Raw genomic sequence first — 24,443 nt, forward strand, 5'->3', positions numbered from 1 at the left:
GGAAAGCTGCAGACATTTGATTCTAACCCATGAGAGTAGCCACATGGAACATGCTGAGTAAAGCTATAGGGGCAGGGTTGCTTAAGGCCCAGCATGCAGGACATGGAGTCGAAGGAGATTATTTTGGAGCTTTAATATTTAATATCTGTTGGCTGGGCATGGTGGCTTAGCCTGTAATCCCAGCACTTTGGGAGGCCAAGGCGAGAGGACTGCCTGGGCAACCTGGTGAGACCTCGCCTCTACAATAAATCACAAAAAATTAGCCAGGTGTGGTGTCGTGCGTCTGTTGTTCCAGTTACTTGAAAGGCTGAGGCGGAAGGAGTGCCTGACCAGTAGGTCGAGGCTGCGGTGCCTGTGCAGCGTGCCACTGCACACTAGTATGGGCGACAGAGCGAGACTCCAACTTAAAAAAAAAATTTTAATGTCTGTCTTACTGGGTTCAGACTTGCAAGGAGCCTGTTTCTCCATGCAACAGGCTCTTTCTTCTGGCCAATTTCTCCCTTTTGGAATAGGAATGTTTACTCAATGCCTATGCAAACATTTCTTGGAAGTAAATAACTTTTTTATTTGACAGGCTCATAGCTGTAAGAAACTTGGCTTGAGTCTCAGCTGAGACTTTGAACTTGGGACTTTTGAGTTGATGCTAGAACAAGTTAAGATTTGGGGGGGACTATTGGGATGGAATGATTGTATTTTGTATATAAGAACATGAAGCCGGGCTCGGTGGCTCAGTCTGTAATCCCGCACGCCTTTGGGAGGCTGAGGTGAGTGGATTGCCTGAGCCCGCAGGTTTGAGACCCACCTGGGCAACTTGGCGGGACCTCATCTCTACAATAAATCAAAAAATCAGCCAGGCGTGGTAGCGCATGCCTGTAATTCCGGCTACTTGGAAGGCTGAGGCGGAAGCGGAAGGATCACTGGAGCCCAGCAGGTTGAGGCTGCAGTGGCCGGGAGCGGCCACTGCACTCCAGTCTGGGCGACAGAGTGAGACTCCTACTCAAAAAAAAAAAAAAAAAAAAAAAGAACATGAGATTTGGAGGGCCACAGGCAGAATGCTTTAGGTTACATGTCTGTTCCCCCAAATCTCAAGTTGAAATTTGCTAATGCTAATGCTAGGAGTGAAGCCTAATGGGAGGTGTTTGGGTCAGGGGCAGATCCTTCATGAATGGCTTGGTGCCATCCTTAGAGTAACGAATGAGTTCTCACTCTATTGAGAATCAGTTGTTAAAAAAGAGTCTGGCACTTCCTGCCTCTTTTTTCTTGCTCTCTTACCATGTAATCTCTGCCCAGGCCAGGCGTGATGGCTCACTCCTATAATCCCAGCACTTTGGGAGGTGGAGGTGAGAGGACTGCCTGAGTCCAGGGGTTCGAGGCCAGCCTGAGCAACTTGGCAAGACCTCATCTCTACAATAAATCAAGAAAAATTAGCCAGGTATGGTGGTGTGTGCCTGTAGTTCCAGCTACTTGGAAGGCTGAGGTGGAAGGATGACCTGAGCCCAGCAGGTTGAGGTTGCAGTGGCTGTGAGCGTGCCACTGCCATCCAGCCTGGGCAACAGAGTGAGACTCTGACTCAGAAAAAAAAAAAGTCTTTTCCCATGCTGGCTCCACTTTGCCTTCCACCAGGAGTGGAAGCAGCCTGAAGCCCTCACCAGAATTGATACTAGCACCATGCTTCTTGTACAGCTTGCAGAACTGTGAACCAAATAAACCTCTTTTCTTTATATATTACCCAGCCTCAGGTATTCCTTTATACCAACACTAAATGTAGTAGCACAGACATTCATTATATGTGAATAATACAATTTTCTACTTTAAACTAATAAACTTCTGTGCTCTTTCCCTGAAACTCATTTTTATCTGACAGATGGTACAGACAATCTGAAATTCATTTTTAAAGTGAATTAAAATATTTTCTATTTTTGCTTCTTTGAAAATCTTTAAATATTTCTATATGTCCTCCTCAATTGATTTTTAGGCAGTTGACCTTTATGGGAAAGATAAAAGAATCTCAGACCAACTGACATATGTGTACTCTGTTCAATAGGATTTTATCCCCTGGGTAGAGGGCTTATACTCTAGCAATTAAACATTGCTCTCTAGATCAGCTCAAGCACAAAGAAAACATTTAACCCAGAAACACTTGAGAAGGAAGGGTGACTGATAAATGGGTGTTGAGGAAATCTGGTCTCCTGTAAGTATCCTGAACTATCTTCATGATCTACCTAAGATCCTATACTGGGATCCACCTAAGACTCTCATTCGTGAGGTCATAGTACTATGGAGCACATCCCTGCAGGGCTGCCCTGAAAATATGCCCTACACAGAAACCTAAAGCTCTGCTGGTTATCAGCACCACTGAGGAATAGACTTGGCAAAGAAGAGGAACTGAATCTAAGAACTATACAAAAACCAGACACCTGAAAGGGCTATATCTTCTATTAAAGAAATGAACAGAAAATCTGCACACTGGCAACATGAACCAACAAGAAAACCAGCATGTCTCTGGTGACAATAAGAATGGGGAAAGGAGAGATTTGAGAAATAGACACAATTGGCAAAACTGGGTGGAATAGACTAATAATATTAATACTTTTCCCTAATCATTTATATTCACAGCCCTAGTCTCTTGCAGTCCCAGTGTTGGATTTACACTATACTCACAGTATGAGAAACCTCAATCCAAGAAATCAATAAAAAGAGTTCCAGGTTACTAGTGTCTCATAGCACACAGATGAAACTAGACAAATCATCTCAATCCAGGCCCCTTAGAATTTCCAAAGTAAAAGCTCACGTTTAACCAAACATGAGCTCCTAATGATACATATCATGGAGGAAGCAGACCCCCAAGAACAGTCAAGAGAGACTAAAAATAAAAAAATAAGACACATAGGCTGCAGATATTAAAATTATTTTAAAAACAGGGCCAGGAAAAGAGATCCATGCCTGTAATCCTAGCATTTTGGGAGGCCGAGGCAAAAGGATTACTTATGCTCAGGAGTTCAAGACCAGCATGAACAACATAGTGAGACCTCATCTTTAATAAATCAAAAAATTAGCTGGGTGTTGTGGTGTGCACCTGCAGTACCAGCAACTCAGGAGGCTGAGGTGAGAGGAACACTTGAGCTCAGGAGTTTGAGGAAGCAGTGAGCAGAGATCATGCCACTAAACTCCAGTGCAAAGTGAGACTCTGACTCAAAAAATAAAAATTTTAAAAAGCCAGGCACAGCGGCTCACGTCTGAAATCCCAGCATTTTGCAAGGCTGAGGTAGGAGGATTGCTTGAGCCCAGGACTTCGAGATCAGCCTGGGGAACATGACAAGACCTTGTCTTTACAAAAAATTAAAAACAGCAGGGCATGGTAGTGTGCACCTATAGCCCCAGCTACACAAGGCTGAGGCAGAAGGATCACTTGAGACCACGCGTTTGAGGTTGCTGTGAGCTGGGATTGTGCCACTGCACTCCAACCTGGGCAACAGAGTGAGACACCGACTCAAGGAAAAAAACATTATTAAGAGGAAAGAAGTAGTGAGGACATTTCAGGGAGAAGTCAAAATCATGATGAGCAAAGACATAGAAGCACTGAACAGCATGGGGGGAACTGCAAGCATCCTGTTTCTAAAATAATAACTGCAGAGCAGGGAAGGGCAAGAAAAGCTGAAGAAGTCAAAGGAGATCAGCAGGTGGAGAGCTCTGTATATAAACCGTACATGAAGTCTGGCCTCACTGACAATTTTTAAGGAGGGGAGTTTTGCTTTAGTCATATTGCTTTGGTAGTTGTGAGGGGAAAGGATTTAAGATGAACAGAGCTGGAGGAATAGAGATCAACTAGGAGACATAGTTTGTGGGAGAAATGCGGGTCTGAACTACGAGAGTGCCAGTAAGGGTCGGAGGAGAGACAGATCTGAGACACTGCAGATAAAATTAGCAAAAGCCGATGCCTCCTTTTGGGAAGGATGAAAAGGAAGCAGCATAGAATGGCTCCTGTGTTTTTTGCTTGGGTGACTAGGGGATTCTAGTTGATTTGGGGATACAACAGGTAGCACAGGTTGGGACAGAAGACGTTGATGGCCTAAAATATAAAGATGTTAGGACTCCAAAAAGAAAACTTGGAGACGTTCAGCAACCTTTTGGATTTATGAGCTTGAAGCTCATATAAGAAGTCAATGCTGAAATAATTAACCACATAAGTGGCTAATTCACCAAGGGAGAGAGCAAAGCACAGTAACCCAACAGTGGAACTCAGGATTGGGAAATTATTTGAAATTTAAGACAAATTTTAAGTTTAAAAACAAAGAGATAGTTTATAAGCAAGTTCAATTATGTACAGGCATTAAGCAAGTCTTATGGTATCAAAAAATTAAAAACCGGCCAGGCGTAGTGGCTCAGCCTGCAATCCCAGCACTTTGGGAGGCTGAGGCAGGAGGACTGCCTGAGCCTGGGGATTCGAGACTAGCCTGGGCAACTTGATGAGACCTCATCTCTACAATAAATCACAAAAAACCAGCCGGGGATAGTGACGTGCATCTGTATTTCCAGTTACTTGAAAGGCTGAGACGGAAGGATAGCCTAAGCCCAGCAGGTCGAGGCTACAGTGGCCATGAGCATGCCACTGCACTCCAGCCTGGGTGACAAGAATGAGACTCCAACTCCAAAAAAAAAAAAATTAATTAAAAACTTTCTAAAAGTCAAAGAAAGAATGGTTAAATTAATATGGTATATCTACTTCAGAAAATATAATAATCATTAAAAATGATGTTTAGGAAGAGTTTACAGTATGCAGAAAAAGTTTATAATAAAATGTTAACTGCTTTCCTGCCTTTAAAAACAACGCTAGAGGCCAGGTACTGTGGGTCATGCCTGAAATCCAAGCACTTTAGGGAATCTTAGGTGGGAGGATAGTTTGAATCCAGGAGTTTGAGATCAGCCTGGGCAACATAGAGAGACCCATCTCTAATAAATAAATAAGTGAATATAATAAACTTTTAAAAATTCGATATATTATTTGAACAAAATAAAATATGAATAGTAAAGTCCGGAGAGAAATGCATCAAATTGTTATAGAAATTATTATTTTTGTTTATTTATTTATTTTTGAGTTGGTGTCTCACTCTGTTGCCCAGGCTGGAGTGCAGTGGCACACTCGTGGCCACCCCAGCATTGACCTGCTAGGCTCCGGTGATCCTTCCATTTCAGCCTTCCAAGTAGCCAGAACTATAGGTGCATACTATCACGGCCGGCTAATTCTTTGATTTATTGTAGAGATGAGGTCTTACCAAGTTGCCCGGGCTGGTCTCGAACCCGTGGGCTCAGGCAATCCTCTCACCTCGGCCTCCCAAAGTGCTGGGATTACAGGCTGAGCCGCCGAGCCCGGCCAGAAATTATTTTGAAAGTGAAAATTGATGGGCTTCTTCCTCTGCCTTTTCATATCTTCCAAATTCAGTATATAATACTATCGCAATGGAGAAAACTTTAAAAGAAACAACAACAGTATTTCCTACCACCTCTAATGGGACATAGCTAGAGTTCTTATCAAGCATAGTATAACAGTGAAACAGCAAAATAACTAATATAACTAACTCCATCTTTGTTTAAGGGACCCTTACCCATGCTTGCATGTAGGCTAGAATAATTTTGAAACACTGAGAAGATAATGTAGGAACAACAAGTATGCAGCTGCCCAGATAACCCTGGGGAAAAGGGGAGCAGGTGCACTATATTTCATTAAAGATTTAAAGAAACATCATGACCTGACCAAGGACAAAGAAGCCTCCCAACCTCCTTGGACCCTTGCTGGAACTCAGATATCTGCAGCTATCAGTTGCACCTTAACCCCAACCCTCTCCTCTTTACCCTGACCTTAACATAAAAACAGACTAGGCCAGATGCAGAGATTCACACCTGTAATCCCAGAACTCTGTGAGGCGAGGCAAGAGGATTGCCCAAGCCCAGGGGTTTAAGACCAGCCTGGACAACTTGGTGAGACCTTATCTCCACAACAAATTGAAAAAAAATCAAAAAATTAGTCAGGAATGGTAGTACGCATCTGTGGTTCCAGCTCCTTGAAAGGCTAAGGTGAAAGGATCACCTGAGCCCAGTAGTTCAAGGCTACAGTGGCTATGAGCATGCCACTGCACTCCAGCCTGGGCAACAGAGTGAGACACCAACTCAAAATAAATAAATAAATAAAATGGTTAACAGATAAATTATTATATAAATAATATAATTAAAATGATGAGTAGCTTTTGTCTAACAGCTCAGTTCTCATAATCTAGATAAACTGCTAAAAATGAATGGAGTAAATGTAAATGAGATAAATTCTCATAAGCAAACTTTATATAATTTAAAATTAAAATTATTTTTGGTGCTCATTAAAAGTCTGGGTCATTTTCAGTGAAGAAAGGATTATGATATAGAAAAATATGTTTCTAAGAGTTGTAGAATAGTTCCCATCTATGAAATGCTAATATCATGCTAATAATAAACAGTTCAGGATTACTCACTTCCTAGGTTTTCACTAAAATTTAAGGTTACTAAAAATAAGAAATCTAATTAATACATAATTCTATAACATATGTTCTTATTGAGAAAAATAATACTTATATCTAAATCAGAAGTTATCTGCTGGGCACAGTGGCTCACGACTATAATCCCAGCACTTTGGGAGGCCAAAGTGGGAGGACAACTTGAGCCCTGGAGTTCAAGACCAGCCTAGGAAACACAACAAGAAAAATAAATAAGTCAACTAGGGTGTGGTGGTGTGTGCTTATAGTTCCAGGTACAAGGATGGCTGAGACTGGAGCTCTTATGTTAGCTCTTATATTACTTAAAAGATTGCAACGGTTGATGAGTGCCTGCCCACCTCCATTACTGCCTGGCCTAGAATGCTTGAGACCCTCTCCAACTGACTAAACAGATCCCATCTTGGTCAAGGAGACCCCAAATAAACCTTAGAAACTTAGTTCCTAGCCATGACAGGATAGGAGGTCAAATACGCCTCATTATATCCCCTTTCTTTTGGAATTTAGACACAAAAACTGACCAGCATTAAGGTTAAAATAGAGATCATAAGACTGACAGAACAGATTTTTTGTGGCAATAAGATACCAAATTATGAAGAGGACCTAAGGACAAGCCAGGCAAGGGTTAAGTCTCCAATCCAAAGTAAAGATGGGTCATATGGTACTTGCATGTTTGTTCAATACATGAGTCAGAACCACCTTCATAAATATTCATAGTTCCTCCTGTAATCTATTAAATAGGTATGTTTAGCCAACTGGTCATCCTATCCCTACAGGAGTATCCCCATGGGTACAACTGACAGTGGCAAACAAACTTGACTTAACATCCACCTGTCCCCTGATTCAAAGAAGACTATGATGATAACAAGAACGTCAAAGAAAACCGTGACTTGCCCCTTCCCACAATCTTTTAGATTGTCATCTTGGAGACCACAAGCAACAGGAAAAAAAATAAAAATAAAACTAAAAAACATGAACGATACTAAAAAAAAAAAAAAAAAAAAAAAAGCCAAATATTTTAAGGCTCTGGGCACTATACTAACTTCGATTCATGAGTTTGCTTGTAGCAGGACCACCCCATCCCACAAACACGGCCCTACATCCTTTTCAGCTGGGAACAAGGGCCTGAAAACCAACTTGCTGCCAAATCAAACAGTTTCATTCCACCGTTGCCCCACATCAGTTCCGTTCAGCAGGAAGCAGCCAGATGAGCGACAACATCCTGTTGTCCCTAATCCCACAAGATGGTGGAATGGGACTTTGATAGTGGAGAATTGAAAAAGTGAAACAGCGAAAGAACTAACATAACTAACTCCATCCATGTTTAAGGGGCCTTTATCCATGCTTACAAGTAAGCTAGAATAATTTTGAAACACTGAAAAGATAATGTAGGAACAAGAAGTACTCAGTTGTCCAAACTAACTCTGGGAAAAAGGGGAGTATGAGCACTAATTATGTTTTGTTAGGATTTAAAGAAACATTATGGCCTGACCAAGGACAAAGAAGTTTCCCAATCTCTTATGATCTTTGCTGGCACCCAGATGTCTGTGGCCAGCTGTCAGTCACCTCTTGATCCCAACCCTCTCCTTTTCCCTCTGCCCTTGACACAAAGAGAGTCAGAAATTTGCACTGACTCCAGATGGTCTTTAAGACATTGGTCCGTCATCTCCTCGGGGCTCTCGAATAAACCTTCTTCCCTTACACCAACACTTGTCTCTCCAATTTGGCTTCTGAGTGAGAAGCAGTCAAACCTGAGTTTGTTTACAATAGAACCTGACAAATAGGAGCCTCTCCCAAAACACTGTAATATGCCAGTACCTGGGCCTTGAAGGCAGTTGCCTCAGATGTTTCTCCCTTCCAGAAGCTTGTAGCTTGTCCTATCTGTAAGAGGCCTCACCAAGGCTCGGCTTCCAGAGATGCCATCTGGGGTCTGCAGGGCAGGTTCAGCTTCTGCCCCTCAGGGCTCAGTCTCATCTTTAGCCACTGACATTCTGCCTCAATGGGTCTTTTCTGCACCACCCCCACCCCAATTCCCACTGGCCCATCATAGGCACTGTGGCCTCATAGCTCCCTTCAGTTTCTCAGAAATGATTCCCCAGGATATGGGAATCAATCCTTCTGTGGATGTCGACCCACAGGGAGAGTTTAAGAAATTGACTCCTTCTGAAGGGGAGGCTCCATGAGATCTCACTGTCCTTCTGACCAGTCCCGCCATTTCCAGAATGCTGAGCCTCTCAGGGACACTGGACAACACTGTTCCAAGTCCATGTGGCACCTGGAGCTGGACTGCAGGCTGGTTCCTTAACTCTGCATCCCTTTGGAGGGGGAGGGGCGAGGGGAGAGGAAATTGGAAAGGGGGAAGAGGAAGGTATTGGAGGATAACTGGCAATTGCCGCAGCTAAGGAGACAGAGGCTGCAGGCCACAGGTCCATGCACAGCAGCTCTGTGACCTGTCCCACAGTGGCTGCCCAGGAGGCCCTGCCAGCAAAGCAGCCAGATGGTGCAGTGAGTCCTGTAGGGGGAAGGACCCTTGGGCATCCTGTCCGAATCTCAGTTGTGAGTCGAGATACCCAGCTCTCGTCTCAAGAATGCAAGGAGGCTTTGAGAGAGCTTCCGCAGCCGCCGCTGCCGCCGCCGCCGCCACCGCCACCACCACCACCACCACCACCACCACCACCACCACCACCACCGCATCCCCTGCCCCAGAGCAGATTGGGCGAGGCCTCTCCCAAAAATCATGCCCATTGTCCATTCCTTCTCAGGGTACTGAGTACTAACCAGATACTATGTACTACTGAGGGTAGAGCTGTGAACTGGTTGACAAGATTCCTGCCTCTGAGAAGACAGATCATTTAGCCACAAATTACAACCTAGTGTGGGAAGCATTGGAGGGGACTAGGGAGAGATAAGAGCATTGGGAAAGTCAAGAAAGTTCCTCCAGAAGGACACCTGTCACAGTAGTATAAAGGAAGGAGTTTTTGTTGATGGTTTTTGATGATGAAAAGTTCCCATCTGATGGCTTTTGGTTCCTCTGAGAAATGGAAATCTGGCACATCTGCAGGGAGTGAGGGGAAAAAAAAGTTGAGGAAAGTGAAGGTTTCAATTGATTTTGAGTAGGATGGGGTTACTAAGTAGGGTAAATTTACTAGGGAGTAAATGATTAGTGTTCCATGTCCATGGAGCTCTGTCTGTTTTGATCACCAATGTATCCCAAGTACAGTTGACCCTCAAACAATACAGGGGTTAGGAGGGCTGACCCCTACGATGTCAAAAATGTGCATATAACTTTTGACTCCTCGGAAGATAACTATGGCTGGGCGCAGTGGCTCACGTCTGTAATCCCAACACTTTGGGAGGCTGAGGTGGGCAGATTGTCTTAGCACAGGAGTTCGAGACCAAACTGGGCAACATAGTGAAAGTTCATCTCTCCAAAAAAATCAGAAAATTAGCTGGGCATGGTGGCGCATGCCTGTAGTCCCAGCTACTCAGGATGCTGAGGTGGAAGGATTGCCTGAGTCCAGAAGGTCAAGGTTGCTGTGAGCTATGATCATCATGATCATTCCACTGCAATCCAGCCTGAGCAACAGACTCAACAACAGCAACAACACAAACATAACTCCTAATAGAATAGCCTACTGTTGCCTGAAAGTCTTACCAGTAATATAAACAATTAACACATATTTTGTATATATAGTATGTACTGTATTCTTACAATAAAATAAACTAGAGAAAAGAAAATGTTATTCAAAAAATCATAAGAAGCTGAGCACCGTGGCTCATGCTTGTAATCCCAGCACTTTGGGAGGATGAGGCAGGAGGATCACTTGAGGCCAGGAGTTCAAAACCAGCTGGGCAAAATAGTGAGACCCTATCTCTACAAAGATAATATATATATATATGTATATATATATATATTTTTTTTTTAATTAGCTGGGCATGGTGCCTTGCACCTATAATCCTAGCTACTCAAGAGGCTGAAGTGGGAGAATCACGTAAGCCCAGGAATTCAAGGCTGCAGTGAGTTATGATCTGTGCCTCTGCACTCCAGCCCGGGTGACAGACTCAGTCTCTTAAAAAGAAAGAAAGAGAGAAGGGCCGGGGGGGGGGGGGAGAAATAGAGAAACAGAAAAAAGAAAGAACAAGAGAATTAAGGGCTAGAAAACATATTTACTATTCATTAAGTGGAAGTGGCTCATCATAAAGGTCTTTGCCCTTTTTGTCTTCACATTGAGTAGGCTGAGAAGGAGGAGGAAAAGGAGGGGTTGGTCTTGCTGTCTCAAGGAGAGCAGAGGCAGAAGAATATCCAAGTATAAGAGGACTCACACAGTTCAAACTTGTGTTGTTCAAGGATCAACTGTACTTAGAACAATACCTAACACATAACAAGCACGATGGTAGAGTTGACCACTAGTTATAGACCATGAGTTTATAATGGCACCAACTTACTCATATCTGTCATTTTATCCAGTGGGGCTGAGCCACTTCCTAGAAGGCAGGTCTGGCAGAGACAGAGAGCTGAGATTTTGCCAGGTAGAAATGATAACAGGAGAATGGACTGGAAAGTGTTTAGGATGTTGATTAAGTGATGAACCATCAAGTCTACCATGAAGAGGGAAGAAATGAAGGCAAGGGGTTGCTTATGCAGGGGGAAAATGAAAGGCTCAATGGACTAGAGGGCAATACAAAGTTAAAGAATTGGTATCTTAAGGCCAAAATCAGAGAACAGAATGCCAGACTGTTTTATTTCAGAAAACAGAGCAGTTCCTGGTGGTGAGGTTTAGGAAGTGGCCAATAGCTGAACTGGAACAGAGGTAAGGGACTCAGATAAAAAGATCTAGAAATTGAGAGTCTAGGTCATAGAATGGTCTATCCGCATGGATATTTGAGTCTCTCATAGATTTTCTCCTCTTTGAGATCCCTGCCCTGGATCCCATTAAGTCCTTTCCTTTGCTTTTATTTATTTTATTTTTATTTATTTATTTATTTTATTTTTGAGTTGGAATCTCACTCTGTCGCCCAGACTGGAGTGCAGTGGCCGCTCCCGGCCACCCCAGCCTCGGCCTGCTGGGCTCCGACGGTCCTTCCGCCTCAGCCTTCCAAGTAGCTGGAACTACAGGCACGCGCTACCACGCCCGGCTAATTTTTTGATTTATTGTAGAGATGAGGGCTCGCCAAGTTGCCCAGGTGGGCCTCGAACCCACGGGCTCAGGCAATCCACTCACCTCAGCCTCCCAAAGTGCTGGGATTACAGGCTGAGCCACCGAGCCCGGCTTCCTTTGCTTTTAGAGAACCTGCATTCAAGTTTCAGATCCTAAAAGGACAGTGGCATGACTCAGGGCCAGAAAACAGAATGGGAAAGCAAGAAGTCTGTCTTATCTTGTTTTGATACTACCACTCATATACACTTTTCTGGACATAGTATTTCTATGTTCTCTGGAGGAAATACTACATCCCACTTCTTCAGCCTCAGTCCATGTGCAGGTGGAATGGTCGTCCTTCCACATGTTACTCCAAGGGTGTGACTATGGCTCAGGCCTGTCAGAGGAAGGATTCCTGCAACTAGTTCAGTGACTAGTTCAGAGATGGATATGTAACCAAATGGAGTCCTTAAGGCACAATGAGACTTTTGCAGGGACTGTCAAAGTGAAAGAGTTTCAGGTTCACTTGAACCTGCTACTACACAAAACCTAAGAATGAAGTCAGCACAGAAGACAGAGAGCTTAGAAATGGAAACTAAATCCTGACAACAATGAATTGCTTCTCCACATCAACTCTACTACCTGAAGCCAGTTCTACTCCTGGACTGTGAAGTTATGAGTCAATACATTTCCAGTCAATTACATCCAAATGATTCCTCACAATGTAAGAGAATATATAAACGTACACTCTTCTTTATGCCTCAGTTTCCCCTTATGAGAAAGGAGATAAAAAATTACCTACTTCAAAGAGATGTACCAGCCTGGGCAACTTGGCGAGACCTCATCTCCACAATAAATCAAAATATTAGCCGAGCATGATGGCACATGCCTGTGGTTCCAGCTACTTGGAAGACTGAGGCAGAAGGATCGCCTGAGCCCAGAAGGTCAAGGCTGCAGTGGCCAGGAGCGTGCCACTGCCCTCCAGCCTGGGCGAAAAAGTGAGATTCCAACGAGAGAAAGAGAAAGAGAGAGAGAGAGAGAGAGAGAGATGTAAAGAATAAATGGGATGTGTGAGAATACAGCAAAAAGGTGTCCATCTGCAAAACCGGGAAGAGGCCCTCATCAGGAACCAAATCAGCTGGGACCTTGATCTTAGACTTCCCAGCCCCCAGAATTATGAGAAATACATGTTTGTTGTTTAAGCCAAAAAACAAAAAGTCAAACAAGATAAAAATTGTTAGTGTATTAATTTGTTCCAGATCACTGAAGAGCCAAAAAAAAAAAAATCACATTACTTAATTTTTCTAAATTAAATAAAATATGGCTCAAAATCCCCACTTACTAGAATGGGAAGACAACCAACATCAATAACTTATTAGGGGCTGGGTGCAGTGGCTCACATCTGTAATCCTAGCACTTTGGGAGGCTAAGGTGGGAGGATTGCTTGAACTCAGGAGTTCGAGACCAGCCTGGGAAACATAGAGAAAGCTCATCTTTACAAAAAAAATTAGCTGAGTGGTGGCATACACCTGTAGTCCCAGCTATTCAGGAGGCTGAGGCGGAAGGAACGACTAAGCCCAGGAGGTCAAGGCTACGGTGGACTGTGATTATGCCACTGCACTCCATTCTGGGAGACAGAATGCAACCCTGACTCAAAATAATAATCATAACGGTAATTTACTGGGGCCTTTTTCCCTCTTTAGTATCATGTACGGTGACCACCCTCCCCCCACAAAATGAAGATATTTAGAAAGAGCCTCTTGACTAGAAGTGATGGCTCATACTTGTAGTCCCAGAACTTTGGGATGCCAAGGTGGAAAGATCACTTGAGGCTAGGAGTTCGAGACCAGCCTAGTCACAATAGTGAGACCTCTGTCTCTACCCCCCCAAAATCATAAATTTTTTAAAAATACAAATAAAAGAGGCTTTAGTCTTCAGTCTGTCATGGTTGTCCCCGGGATGCCCATTGTCTAAACCTGTGTGGTCCATTTAAAGGCAGGTTGTTTCACAGCATCTCTGCCAAGAATGTACACTGGCATCTTTTGCTGCAGTTCTCAAGATTATGAGCTAGATGCTTAGACTACCAGTCATTAAATAACCTCTCCCTATCAGAAGTCCTGCTGCCTCCTAGAGGAATTCTGTACAGACCCTGCCACTCATGGAACTTATTACTAGCTCTCTTCTGACCCACTGCTATTCTTGGGCAATTCCACTTCCATCAACTCAGCACCTCTTCCATATTCTCCTTTGCAAGAACACTTAGCTAACTAAATTCCCCTCCCACACAAGAACAGGTAAGGTTATAAATTCCCCTCCCACACAAGAACAGGTATTTTACAACTTTGGTTTGGACCGAAAAACACAAAATTCCCAATAATTCCATGGGACAAGAAACACAGAATTTCTAAAAGAAAGGAGAACAAAGTAGCTGGGCTCAGTGGCTCAGCCTATAATCCCAGCACTTTGGGAGACTGAGGCGAGTGGATTGCCTGAGCCCATGGGTTTGAGACCAGCCCGGGCAACTTGGCGAGAACTTATCTCTACAATAAACCAAAAATTTGTCAGGTGTGGTAGCACGTGCCTGTAGTTCCGGCTACTTGGAAGGCTGAGGAGGGAGGATCGCTGGAGTCCAGGAGGCCGACACTGGGGTGGCCATGAATGTGCTACTGCACTCCAGCCTGGGTGACAGAGTAAGATTTCAACTCAAAAAAAAAAAAAGGAGAACAAAGTTATCTTTGTATCTCCTCTGCCAAAGAGTAGGAAACAAATTAATAACCTAGTAAATTTTCTTGCCATAATGTAAATTAACAAGTAAAGGATAAGTATTCAATATTGTCCTCTCTGTTTCCCATCAGAACTCAATTTACCTTCTTCATCCAGAGGTTGCAAACTCAAATACCAGGCAGATAATACAAATGAATTTAAAAGACAAGTGGAAGAAAACAAAATCATAGGCACAATGATAAACGGCAACTAGCCCTTAGTCTTGGCATTAACTATAAGAACATGGTGACAACTGCTGTGAACTAAAGAGCACATATCCACTCCAAAGGGGGCAAATGCTACTTAGCTCCAAATGGCCTTTGCAGGCAGAAAAAAACCCAGTATTGCCAGATTTTAAGTTAGAAATATTATGTACAATCTACTGATTTACAATATTGGCTACTCATTAGATTTAAAAAAAAAAACATGCTGTTGGCCAAAATGTCTGTGTCAGTGATTACATATCATTAGGTCATCTTTATGCCTTTCAATGGTTTCAGCTGCTGCATATATGCTGCTAGGTGTCAAATCTACATCTCCCACTGGCTGTGGTGGCTCATGTCTGTAATCCTAGCACTTTGGGAGGCCAATGTGAGAGGACTGCCTGAGCCCAGGGGTTCAAGACCAGCCCAGACAATTTGGCGAGATCTTGCCCATAAATAAATGAATATAAATAATTACATAAATAAATAAGCTGGGTTCTCGGTGGCCCAGCCTGTAATCCCGTGCCTTTGGGAGGCTGAGGTGAGTGGATTGCCTGAGCCCACGGGTTCGAGACCCACCTGGGCAGCGAGACCTCATCTCTACAATAAATCAAAAAATCAGCCGGGCATGGTAGCGCATGCCTGTAATTCCGGCTACTTGGAATGCTGAGGCGAAAGGATCGCCGGAGCCCAGCAGGTCGAGGCTGTGGTGGCTAGAAGCGGCCACTGCACTCCAGTCTGGGTGACAGAGTGAGACTCCAACTCAAAAAATAAATAAATTAATTAATTAATTAATTAACTGGGCATAGTAACACGCACCCGTAGTCCCAGCTACTTGGAAGGCTGAGGCAGAAGGATCACTTGAGCCCAGCAGGTCAAGGAAGGCTGTGGTGGCTGTGAGCATGCCACTGCACTATAGCCTGGGTGACAGAGTCAGACTTTGACTTAAAAAAACAAACAAAAAACTACATTTTCCCCATAGACTGCTTTCCCTAAGCTTCAGATCCATGTATCTGTCTGTTACCTAGCTTTACCTTGAAGTGCCATAGGAACCTCAAATTCAAATTCCATGTCTAATATGAAATGAATCACCTCTCCCCCAAATTGGTTCCCAGATCTGTGTTCTGTATCTCAGTTAAATAGCACCAACAAACTTTCAGTTTCCCAAGTCAGAAAACTTGGGGTCATTCTCAACTTCCTCTATCCCCAACCCCACCCCATTGGTAACCAAGTCTTATTAATTATATCTCTGGAATTCTACTTGAATGCATTATTCCTCATTCCCACCATCACTGCCTTGGTTCAGTCCTCATTTTTTGTTTTGCTTTAACTAAAGCCAGAGTCCCCTACCCTCTTGCCTCAGTCTCTTTGCCCTCATTACAGCTAAAATGTTATTTCCACTTCCCTATTTAAAAATTTTCAATGATTTCCTGGCTGGGTTCGGTGGCTCAGCCTGTAATCCCAGCACTTTGGGAGGCCAAGGTGAGTGGACTGCCTGAGCCCATGGCTTCGAGGCCCACCTGGACAACTTGACGAGACCTCATCTCTACAATAAATCAAAAATGAGCTGGGCGTGGTAGCGCACGCCTGTAGTTCCAGCTCCTTGGAAGGCTGAGATGGAAGGATTGACTGAGCCTAGCAGGTCGAAGCTGCGGTGGCCGGAAACATGCCACTGCACTCCAGTCTGGGTGACAGAGTGAGACTCCAACTAAAAAAAAAAAAAAATTTTTTTTCAATGGCTTCCCATCACCTTCATGATAAATTTCCAACTTCTTAACCTTCAGGGCCTTTGTGATCTTATCTTTCCAGGTTCATCTCCTACTGCTTCCCCTACTCCCATCCAATACTACAGCTACACTGAAATACCTTCAATTTCCATAATGGAACAAGCTTCTCTGCGCTAGCATCTTTGCACAGGCTGTTCCTACTGCTTGGATTGTCCTTCTCTCACTCCTTACACTACATCCTCATTTTTTAGTTCCCCAAACCAAGCATTAATAATCTTTTCTGAGCCGGGCTCAGTGGCTCAGCCTGTTATCCCGCGCCTTGGGAGGCTGAGGTGAGTGGATTGCCTGAGCCCGCGGGTTCAAGACCCGCCTGGGCAACTTGGTGAGACCTCATCTCTACAATAATTAAAAAATTAGCCAGGCGTGGTAGCGCGCGCCTGTAATTCCGGCTACTCGGAAGGCTGAGGCGGAAGGATTGCTGGAGCCCAGCAGGTTGTGGTTGTGGTGGCCAGGAGTGGCCACTGCACTCCAGTCTGGGCGACAGAGTGAGACTCCAACTGAAAAAAAAAAAATCTTTTCTGGGAAGCACGCCCTCAAATATCAACCCCCTGCTCCAGGCTGGTAGGTGTATTTTCTGCCCCGTAGTATCCTGTGCGTATCTCTGTTTTCATTGTCTATTACTTCAGTGTTTTCCCCCACTGAAATGAGATCTACCTACTTTAGTACAGAGACTCTGTCTTACTTCTATTATTTCAAGACTGAGCACAATAATTGATCGGTAATAGGCACTCAATAAATGTTGCATGAATGAATCAATCTAGTGCAACTCATGGTACCAATGGAGAAACCTCTCTTTTCTCAAGATCATGTGACCAATCAGTGACAGAGCACTTTCAGCTCAGCACACTTTCCACCAGACTAAGTTGGCTTTTGATCGGGAGAGGAGGGGGAAGGGGAGCGTTAAATTGTACTCGGAAGGCAGGGATTGAAGTTTGACTCTGAAAGGAAGGGTTGACATGGAACACAGTGGTGATTTTAGGGGTAAATGGAGCAAATGAAGAGGGAATGGCCAAGCACATTTGATTCATTTGTCATTCTTAACATGAATGCTTCTCAAAAAGATCTCAGGCAACCTAAAGTTAAATAAGACAGTTCACAGCTGATATGAGCATAAAAAGGAAGGGACAGATCCCATCTATTAAAGATAGAATGAAGTTTAAAATCAGAAACTTTAAAAAGAAATAACATTCGAATATAGCACACATTATGTACCAGGTGTTATTCTAATGATATACATTTATTCATTTAATCCTCAAAAATAACACTATGCATTAAGTAATAATATTATTTTACCAGGTGTAGTGGTGTGTGCTTATAAGCCCAGCTACTTGGGAGACTGAGACAGCAGGATTCCTTGAGCCCAGGAGTTTAAAATCAGCCTGAGCAACATAGTGAGTCCCCGTCTCTAGTAATAATAATAATAATAATAATAATATTCCCATTTTATAGGTGAAAAACGGAGGCACTGAATGATTAAGAGGTTTAACCGAGGTCTCACAGGTAGAAAGTGGCAAAATTAGGATTTGGATAAGGTGGTTCAAAGTTAGAATCCATGTACTTAACCACAACGCTCAAAGCATAATTCTGACCATGGTAATCAAAAGAGGATTACTTAGATTTCACTGTATGAAGCATGAGTTGTCTAATGGGAGCAATTTTATGGTATTAAATTTTCAGAGAGAGGGCTGTTAGGCCTGGGCCCACGTGGGGGATGGAATTCTTTTTTCTGTGATGCAGTGATGACCTCAGAGTAAACTGCCACTAGACTAAGAAAAATGGCATGGTTGCTAGAGGACCTGCTCGGGGTTGAGGGTGATATGGAGCTTCTCTGGAACCTATTGACCCAAGCCATGGCCTGCAGACACTGTGGCAGCAGCTGCCTCCAGAGTCCAGGGAACTTGGTGATATTATTCCTATTCATGTTTTGGCAGATCCGGAAGTGGCAGCAGCTTGGAAGTTTCCAACAGCTTCATCCCTGGTGCTCTGGGGACATGATGCTGGGCAAGGTATGTGACCTCTGACTATGGATATGCAGTTAATAACTGTTGACATCACATGCGATGTAAGGTGAGGATTCATTGACATGGATGTGAGCCCAGGTGAGTGATTAGAAGCCCTTGATGTGAGGCTGGGTGAGTGACCATTGACACCAGATGAGTGATCATTGGCCCTACAGATGTATGGTTATGTGAGGGAATGCTAATCTCCAAATGAGGATTGGGTAATGACCATTACTACTAGATGAAGAGCTGGGTAAGTGACTGATCACAGATGTGGGGCCAGGTGACTGAGTGTTCACTCTGGATGTGACGCAGAGACTAAGGGCTTCATAACAAAATTCATGTCTCTGAAAAGGCTTCATGCCTGATTGTGTATTTCTCTACTCCCCAGAGCCTACCACTTCTGTATCATGTGGCCTTCCTTGATCACCTCTGGAAGCAGAAATCAGAGACAGAGGAAGAGGAGGAGGAGGAAGAGGAGGAGGAGGAGGAGGAAGAAGAGATATCTCTGGATCCATTGAAGCCATGCTCCCCTCCCAAAGAAGCCCCCATTGAAGAGCAAGCCACCACAGCTCCAGCCCAGACATCCTGTGGTTCTGAGGACCTCCCCAAGGCCACAGGAGTACCAGAGCAAATGCTCACACAGCCCCCAAGCCCTTCCAGACTCTTCCCCACCTTCCAGATACTGACTAATTTATCTGCAAGGCACAAGATAGCATCAGAGAGCCCCTGGCAGCACAGAAAAAGCCAGCTCTTCTGGGGTCTCCCCTCTCTGCACAGTGAGTCCTTGGAGGGCATCTTCCTGAGCTCAGGTGGCTCCTCTCCCCTGAAGTTGTCTCTCTGTCCCGTCTTCTTCAACAAGTTTGCCTTCCTACCTAGGTCCAACCTATTGCTTCCCTGGTATCACTCCCCAACCCATTTTCCTACCCATGATGCCCATACTATGGAAGATATGGAAAAGGCCCCTGATCCTCAGCTACTTCCACCTCCGCCTTCTCCTTATGCCCCATCACTACCTGTTCACCTTAAAGTCTTGCCAGCAGACCACAAGGGAGTCCTGTCTGGCACTGAGGCACCCACACAGCTCCCTGGAACTAGCCCCCTGGAACTAGCCCCCTGGAAGTTCCCCCTGGATATGAGTCTCAGTTGGGAACCACAGGATATAAAGAGCCCACAAGCTTCTGGGCCTCCAATTCGACCCCCCTACCAAGTCCCATCTTCTCTGTCAGAAACAAAAAAAATCAGCCCTGAAGAAGGACTTTCTATACCTAAGGACTCCTGGGGAACCGTGGGATACAAAGAAAACCCTTGGGCCTCTGAGTCTTCAATGCCAGCCCCTTGCCCTCCTCTAGACTCCCTGCCAAAACTCCAGGGAGAAAGTCCCCTGGAATATCCACCTGGATATGAGCCCCAGTGGGGATACAGAGAAAACTCAGGAAAGCCCTGGGCCTTTGAGGCTCCAACCTTGGACCTCAACCCAGGGCTTCACGGAGCCAGCCCTGCATGTGTCCCCTCGGGATCTGAGACTTCATGGAAGGGGATGCAGAGTACAGAAAATCTTTTGGTCTCTGTAGACCCAGTTTTACCTCCCAGACTTCCCTCAGCTCCTCTGCTAGAGTCTCTAGTAATGGGCTGCCAGGGAGTCCTGTCTGGTTTCTCAGACCCTGCTCCTAGTGCACCTCTAGGCCCCCTTACAGAGCTGCCCCTTTGTAGAATCAACCCTGTGGAAGGCCTCACTGGATCAGAAACTACAGGGAAGGAGGACACTGAGCATTCCAAGAATTTCCAGGCTCCTGAGCCCCCATCTCTGGTCTTCAGCCCACCCCCAACTCTTGTACCAGAGCCCCTCAGAGTTAGCCCCATGGGGTTCCTGTTTGATTCCGAGGTTAGATGTGGGGACATACACAGGATAAAGAACTCCTGGGCCTCTAAGCTCCCAGCTTGTAGCTCACCCCAAGACCTGCTTGCTCCAGCCAGCCCCCTGGGAGTCTCACCTGACTCTGAGCCTGTGGAGGGGGACATGGAGCAGAAAGAAAACTGCTGTGTTCCTGCGTTCCCAGATTGGAGCCTTAGCCCACCCCTAAGCTATGTTTCAAAGTCCAACATAAGTGAGCCTATTGAAGACCAATGCAACTATAAGCCTGAGGGGGAAGCAGTGGAGGAGCAGAGAAAGAACTGCTGGACCTCTGAGTGTTCAGCCCCCAGCTCACTCTCTGCTCCTCTACCAGAGGATCACCACATTGACCTTGAATTTGTGTGGAGAAATGCACAACAAAGAGAAGTCCCCCAGGGCCCCAGGCCTGTAGCAGTGGATCCCCTACAGCCAGGACCCTGGCCTCCCACCCTAGCTGAAGCTGTGAGCACTGAGCCCAGCCATCCTGACCTTCTCAAGGGAGAGATGTTGCCAGGAGCTAAGGCAGAGGCCCCACCTTCCCAGAGAGATGCTGTCCCAGAGGTGCTTCCATACCCTAGGACCCATGCCTGGCACTGGAGCAGAGAGTTGAAACTCAAGCTGAAGAAACTGCATCAGAGCCCTGTTTCCAGGCCCCTTGGCCAAAGTCAACCATTTTGCAGCTCCTCTGCCCTGACCTCCACAACGCCAGACTCCTGGAGACTCTCTTCCTGCCCCCCAAAGAAGACTTATCTCCCCAACCCATGCCCCCACTCTTCAAGCTGTCACTCCCCAAAAGTTCAGTGCACAGTACTTCAGCTGGTTCGGGCATCCCACCGCCATCACTCTGAATCCTCCTCCCAGCCTCAGCCACGAGAGTCTGGCAGGGCAGAACAAAGGCCTCAGAGAGAAGAGAGAAAGAAGATGGTGGCCCAGGTCCCATCCCAAGGGACGTGTGTCCACCTGAAGGCTGATGAGAACTATCAAGGCCCGGCAGAGTCTTCAAACCCTGGGATTCTGGCCTCAGGCAAGAGACTGGACAGGGCTTCAGCCCTATCTTCAGCCAAGAGAGAAAGCCCCAGGAAACCCAAAGCAGGAGACCATGAAGAAGGGAATGCAAGACTGGCATCATTCTCTGTCACAGGGAAGAGCCATCCTGCCCAGGCGCAAAGACTGGGGGACCCTGTAAGCAGACTTTCCCCAAGTTCTTGGCACAGGGCCCAGAGCGCTCAACAAACTGCTCTTCCCCAGCAGCTCCTCCCCAAGACTTCAGGTCTCCAGGATCAGCCAGGGCCAGGGCTGGGAGTTGGTGACATCCTTAACCCTCGCCACTGTAAGCACTGTCCTTGGGCCCACATGGAGAAACATCTCTCCTCCCCTACAACCAAGGCTCCCCCTATCGGGAGTCTCCAAAAGGTATTGACCACATTTCTGGGTAAACCATGGAATCTGTCTACTAAATCTAGTCAGTAGAGGAAAAGGTTGGCAGAATTGGCACTTAGTGCTCCAAGACCTGACGCCAAACTAGGTAGAGTGTGGGAAGATGGGGAGACAAGCAGAAGAAATCCTAATAAACTAGTTGAACTACACAAATCCCACTCATGTCTTCTTTGGAATTCAGGGTACTGGGAATGTCAGTTCCAAATAAACTTCTGCTGCAGCCATATTTCCTCATGATCAGGTACTAGAAGTAGAGAGTTCAGGATTCTGCAGGCATCATTTTCTTTTACAGATGATAACATACAGAGTTCACACATCCCTATATTCTACAGGGTGAGGCTGTAGGGCCAGGGGAGCACAGCCCAAAGATGCCCTGGAGAGAAACTTTATAGCATGTGGACAGAAAAAATACATTCATTCACATGAGCACAACTAGTCTGGGTCTAGACAGGTGTTCTTGGGCTTGGGTATGAACGCCCTCTTCTTCACCTCCTTGACCCACAAGTTCCCCACATATCTTTCCTACCATTTCTTCTCCACTCTGCTCTTTTTTTCTCCCTTGGTCAGCTAATCCATCCCCAAGACCATAAAAGAAGTGCCTTTTCATATGTTTAGTAAGTATCTGGATTTCTTCTCTAATTGCCAGTTCATATCCTTTACTCATCTCTCCCTTCTTTCCTTCCCTCCCTCCCTCCCTTCCTCTCCAGAGACAAGGGACTCACTCTGTTGCCCAGACTGATCTCAAACTCCTGGTCCCAACTGATCCTTCCTCCTCAGCCTCCCAAAGTGTTAGGATTACAAGTGTGAGTCACCACACCAGCCCCTTTACTTACTAGTTTTCTATGGTGGCTGTAACAAATTATCAGAAACATAAATTTATTTCGTCAGAAGTCTGACAGTGTTGTCTCACAGGGCTACTAAAATCAGGGAGTTGGCAGGGTTACATTCCTTTACCTATAGAGGTTCTGGGTAGGACTCACTCCTTGCCTCTCCCAGTTTCTAGAGGCAGCCCACATTCCTTAGCTACTGGCCCCCTTCCTCCGTCTTCAAAGGCAAGTTCTTCTCATGTCGCATCACTCTGATCTCTTTTGCCTCCCTCTTCCACTTTTAAGGATCCTAGTGCTTGCAATGGGTTCAACTGGATAATTCAGGACACTCTTCCGATTTTAAAGTCAGTTGAGTAGTGACCTTAATTCTCCTTTTCCATGTAAAATAATATATGTACAGGTTTTAGAGATTAGGATGTGAACACTTCAGGGACCATTATCCTGCCTACCAGAGATATTAACTCAACCTATTATGCATACTTACTACGTAAGTTTTTTACGTAGTTAATCTACTAACATTTTACTTTATGACTTATTTTTCCTTTTTTTAAGTCAGGGTCTCACTCTGCTGCCCAGGCTGAAGTGCTGTGGCACAATCATGGCTCACCAGTCTTGAACTCCTGGGCTCAGGTGGTCCTTCCGCCTGAGCCTCCCAAGTAGCTGAGACTACAGGTATGAGTTACCATGCCTGGATAATTTTTTCACTTTTTGTAGAGACAAGGTCTCACCATGTTGCCTAGGTTGGTCTCGAACTCATGGGCTCAAACGATCCTCCCACTTCAGCTTCCCAAAATGCTGGGATTACAGGTATGAGCCATCACACCTGGCCTACTTTATGACTTTTTTTTTTTTCCTTTTTGAGAGTCTCATTTCTGTTGCCCAGGCTAGAGTGCAATGGCATGCTCACAGCCACTGCAGTCTTGACCTGCAGGGCTCAGGTGATCCTTCTGCCTCAACCTTCCAAGTAGCTGGAACTACAGGCATGCACCACCTTGCCCAGCTAATTTTTTGATTTATTGTAGAGATGAGGTCTTATCAAGTTGCCCAGGCTTGTCTCGAACCCATGGGCTCAGGCAATCCTCACACCTCGGCCTCCCAAAGTGCTGGGATTATAGGTGTGAGCCACCATGCCTGGCCTCTTTATGACTTCTAAAACACTTTCTTTGGGTACTTTTATAGTCTTGCGTATTTATGTTTAGATTGCCAATTTTTATATGAGGTGAGACTCTAACTTCTTCCCCAATGACATTCAATTTCCCAATACCATTTTTATAGAATTAATGTCGAGTCCATTCAATATGCCATATTGCAAAACATTTTTAAACATCTCTAGGCTTCAGATTCACATATCCAACAGCCTACTAGACAGCATCTCATATTCACCTTGTCAAAAATTTGTCAAAAAAATACTCATTTTCTCTTTAACCTTTTCCTCCAATGTGCCCATTCTTACTGAAAGGCATCACATCCACCTAAATACCTAAGCCAGAAGCCTGACTCCTCCCCAATCTGTCATCAAACTTTTATGTCAATTATACCTGTAAAATGTATTTCAAATCCATCTTCACCTCTCCATCTCCACCATCACTGTTGTCATAGTCTAGTCATCACTTTTCCCTAAATTGGTTGCCTTGTTTCTTCTAATCCATTGTGCAAATGGCTACAATTTTCTGGAATTCAACTGCCCCAATCTTTCACAAGTGTCATAAATGTTTGCATAAAAGGCCAGGTGCAGTGGCATGTGGCTGTAGTCCCAAGCTACTAAGGAGGCTGAAGCAGGAGGACCACTTGAGCCCAAGAATTGTGGGCTGTAGTGTGTTATGCTGATTAGGAATCCACACCAAGTATGGCACCAACATGGTGACCTTCCAGAAGT

The 24,443-nt window shown here is 45.0% G+C and overlaps 1 protein-coding gene across 1 annotated transcript; it reads left to right on the forward strand.

Annotated features, from left to right (window-relative positions):
* Positions 1-18,184: 18,184 nt before the first annotated feature.
* CUNH9orf131 (chromosome unknown C9orf131 homolog) lies at positions 18,185-21,773 on the forward strand. The gene is given in 4 exon segments (XM_008054718.1): positions 18,185-18,415; positions 18,801-19,493; positions 19,496-19,578; positions 19,580-21,773. Coding segments are annotated over 4 exon segments (3,201 nt in total).
* Positions 21,774-24,443: the final 2,670 nt, after the last annotated feature.

Source organism: Carlito syrichta, unplaced genomic scaffold, assembly GCF_000164805.1.
Source record: "Carlito syrichta isolate Samal-C Ts95f unplaced genomic scaffold, Tarsius_syrichta-2.0.1 Scaffold79434, whole genome shotgun sequence".
NCBI lineage: Eukaryota > Metazoa > Chordata > Mammalia > Primates > Tarsiidae > Carlito > Carlito syrichta.